General features: G+C 39.1%; 1 protein-coding gene across 1 annotated transcript; it reads left to right on the forward strand.

Moving 5' to 3' along the window:
- Nucleotides 1-144: 144 nt before the first annotated feature.
- Nucleotides 145-2,497, forward strand: harbi1 (harbinger transposase derived 1). The gene is made up of 3 exons (XM_051898721.1): nucleotides 145-233; nucleotides 687-1,375; nucleotides 1,489-2,497. Exons 2-3 carry the CDS (start codon nucleotides 706-708, stop codon nucleotides 1,863-1,865), a joined length of 1,047 nt encoding a protein of 348 aa, XP_051754681.1. The 5' UTR covers nucleotides 145-233; nucleotides 687-705; the 3' UTR covers nucleotides 1,866-2,497.
- The last annotated feature ends 134 nt before the right edge of the window (nucleotides 2,498-2,631 follow it).

Here is a 2,631-nt window from a genome sequence, read left to right on the forward strand (position 1 = left end):
CCACTTTCGGTATTTAGTGAAATGTGGTTAAATACATCTAATGACTGTATGCAATTGTTATAATGGCACAAATAATATGTTATATTTTAATATCCATCGACCTGCTCTTAATGTTTTGTAAAAAAAAAAAATAACAAATACAAATATCGAAAGTGCAGATTATGAACAGGAAATATGTTGTGGCCGTGACGTCACATTTCAATGTCGGCGGACACAAACAATCACCGCTGCTGGTAACATTTAATTCATTTTACACATCTGACTGTTTCATCTACTTTTGTGCCTATCGAATAGATAGATGATTTGTTCACCGTGAGATAATTTATAGATAATTTATATCAAGAGTTAATGGCGTTCGGTTTTGTGTAAAATACTGTACTGTGCTCGTTACCAGGCTACAAACTGGATTATATAACCAACTCAGATTAATTGAGACAAATGCCGTTATAAAAATATATGATTTGGAATGGATAGGCTCTAGGTTTGTTTTAGCAGCCACACATCAATGCAGCGGTGCATGCAGAAACATTTAGCACGTTTCGTTCTCATACCAATTGTTTTTCTATGGAGTGCTTATGTTAATTCATATATATCATTAAAAAGCAGCCTAGTGTATTTGGGTGTATGATGGTTTAGTTATGGGCATGGCATTGCATGACATTCACATGTGCCATTTATCCACCTAGGTCCACCTGAGTGTGTGCAATGGCAATCTCTATTGCAATTCTAGACTGTGACCTGCTACTGCATGGTCGTGGGCACAAAACACTAGATCGATTTGATATCGAGACAGTGTCGGATGAATTTCTGCTGACAACATTTGGCTTCCCACGTGAGTTCATTTATTACCTGGTGGAACTTCTAAAGGACAGCTTGTTGAGACGGACACAGAGGTCACGAGCCATCAGCCCAGATGTTCAGATACTTGCAGCGCTGGGATTCTACACAACAGGGTCCTTCCAGAGCAAGATGGGAGATGCAATTGGCATCAGCCAGGCCTCCATGAGTCGTTGTGTTTCTAACGTTACTAAAGCTCTGATTGAGAAAGCACCAGAGTTTATTGGCTTCACTAGGGATGAGGCCACCAGGCAGCAGTCTAAAGAGGAGTTTTACCGAATAGCAGGGATTCCCAATGTCATGGGAGTAGTGGACTGTGCACACATAGCCATTAAAGCTCCCAATGCAGATGATTCTTCTTATGTAAATAAAAAAGGATTTCACTCAATCAATTGCCAATTAGTATGCGATGCCAGAGGACTGCTGCTGAGTGCTGAGACACATTGGCCGGGTAGTCTGACCGACAGAGCTGTCTTCAAGCAGTCCAGTGTGGCAAAGCTGTTTGAAGAGCAAGACAATGACGAAGGCTGGATTTTAGGTGAGACCCATACCCATTTGATTGCAGTGGTGACTTTTTTCTTGACATTCCCAAAGAATTCTAAGGTATTTACATGTGTAAATGTCAGTGTGTTCTCTGTTTCTGGCCTCCAGGTGACAACCGTTACCCTCTAAAGAAGTGGCTGATGACTCCAGTGCAGAGTCCGGAGTCTCCTGCTGACTACCGCTATAACCTGGCCCACACAACGACACACGAGATTGTGGACCGCACGTTCAGAGCCATTCAGACACGTTTCCGGTGCCTGGATGGGGCAAAGGGTTACTTGCAGTATTCCCCAGAGAAATGCTCCCATATCATCCAGGCCTGTTGTGTGCTACATAACATTTCCCTGCAGTCTGGCCTTGATGCTTGGACTTTTGAGAGGACTGAGGCCACTGACCAATCCGGGGAGGATATCGATTCCACTGACACTGTCGACCCAGAGGCTCTGAGAGTTCGACAGGAACTCATCCAAAATCATTTCAGCTAGGATGGAATATGGGATTCCATATTCCATTTAATTGTTTTAAAGATACAATGCCATTGACTTCCTGTATTCTAACATTTTGTTAAGGGATAGTGAATAAAAATTAAAATTGTCACTTATCATTTAGTCATCCTTATGTCCTTCCAAACTTGTATGACTTTCTTCTGCGGAACACAAAAGATTATATTTTGAAGAATGTTGGTAACCAAACAGTTTTGGTGACCATTGATTCTATTGTATGGACAAAAATATATATATATTCTTAGATGTTTCTCTAAATATCCTCTTAATGTTCCACAGAAGAAAGTAAGTCTCACCATTTTTGAATGACATGAGGGTGAGTAAATGATGATGTAATTTTCATTTTTGTGTGAACTACCCCTTTATGAATGTATTGTTTGTCACTCTGTGTGTTGTGGTCCTGTGAACACACACACACAAAATGCAAAGCTGGAGCCTTTTTTAACTTAAGTAATTTACTAGTACCTTAGGAATGAGATGAAAATAGACAGGGGCTTTTATTACAAATTATTGTCATTTTAACATTTTTTTTTTTTTTTTTTTTTGTTGATATTTTACTTTAAAAATCATTGACTTGTAAAAAGAAAAAAATCAATAAATAACAACTAACAGTGGTATCTCTCTGTTTATATCTCTGTCAAGTGGACTATTTGTTTCAAAAAAATGCTTTAAACATCTTACTTTCCAAACAATGCAGACCTCTTGCTAGTTATTTATGATCTCGGCTCTTTTTAGATTGTTAATTTTG

Source organism: Ctenopharyngodon idella, chromosome 7 (genome assembly GCF_019924925.1).
Source record: "Ctenopharyngodon idella isolate HZGC_01 chromosome 7, HZGC01, whole genome shotgun sequence".
Taxonomy (NCBI): domain Eukaryota; kingdom Metazoa; phylum Chordata; class Actinopteri; order Cypriniformes; family Xenocyprididae; genus Ctenopharyngodon; species Ctenopharyngodon idella.

Coding starts and splice junctions, on each gene's coding strand:
- harbi1 (XM_051898721.1), top strand. CDS start 706: ATGGCAATCTCTATTGCAATTCTAGACTGTGACCTGCTACTGCATGGT. Junction 1,376..1,488: donor TGACGAAGGCTGGATTTTAG/GTGAGACCCATA, acceptor TCTGGCCTCCAG/GTGACAACCGTTACCCTCTA.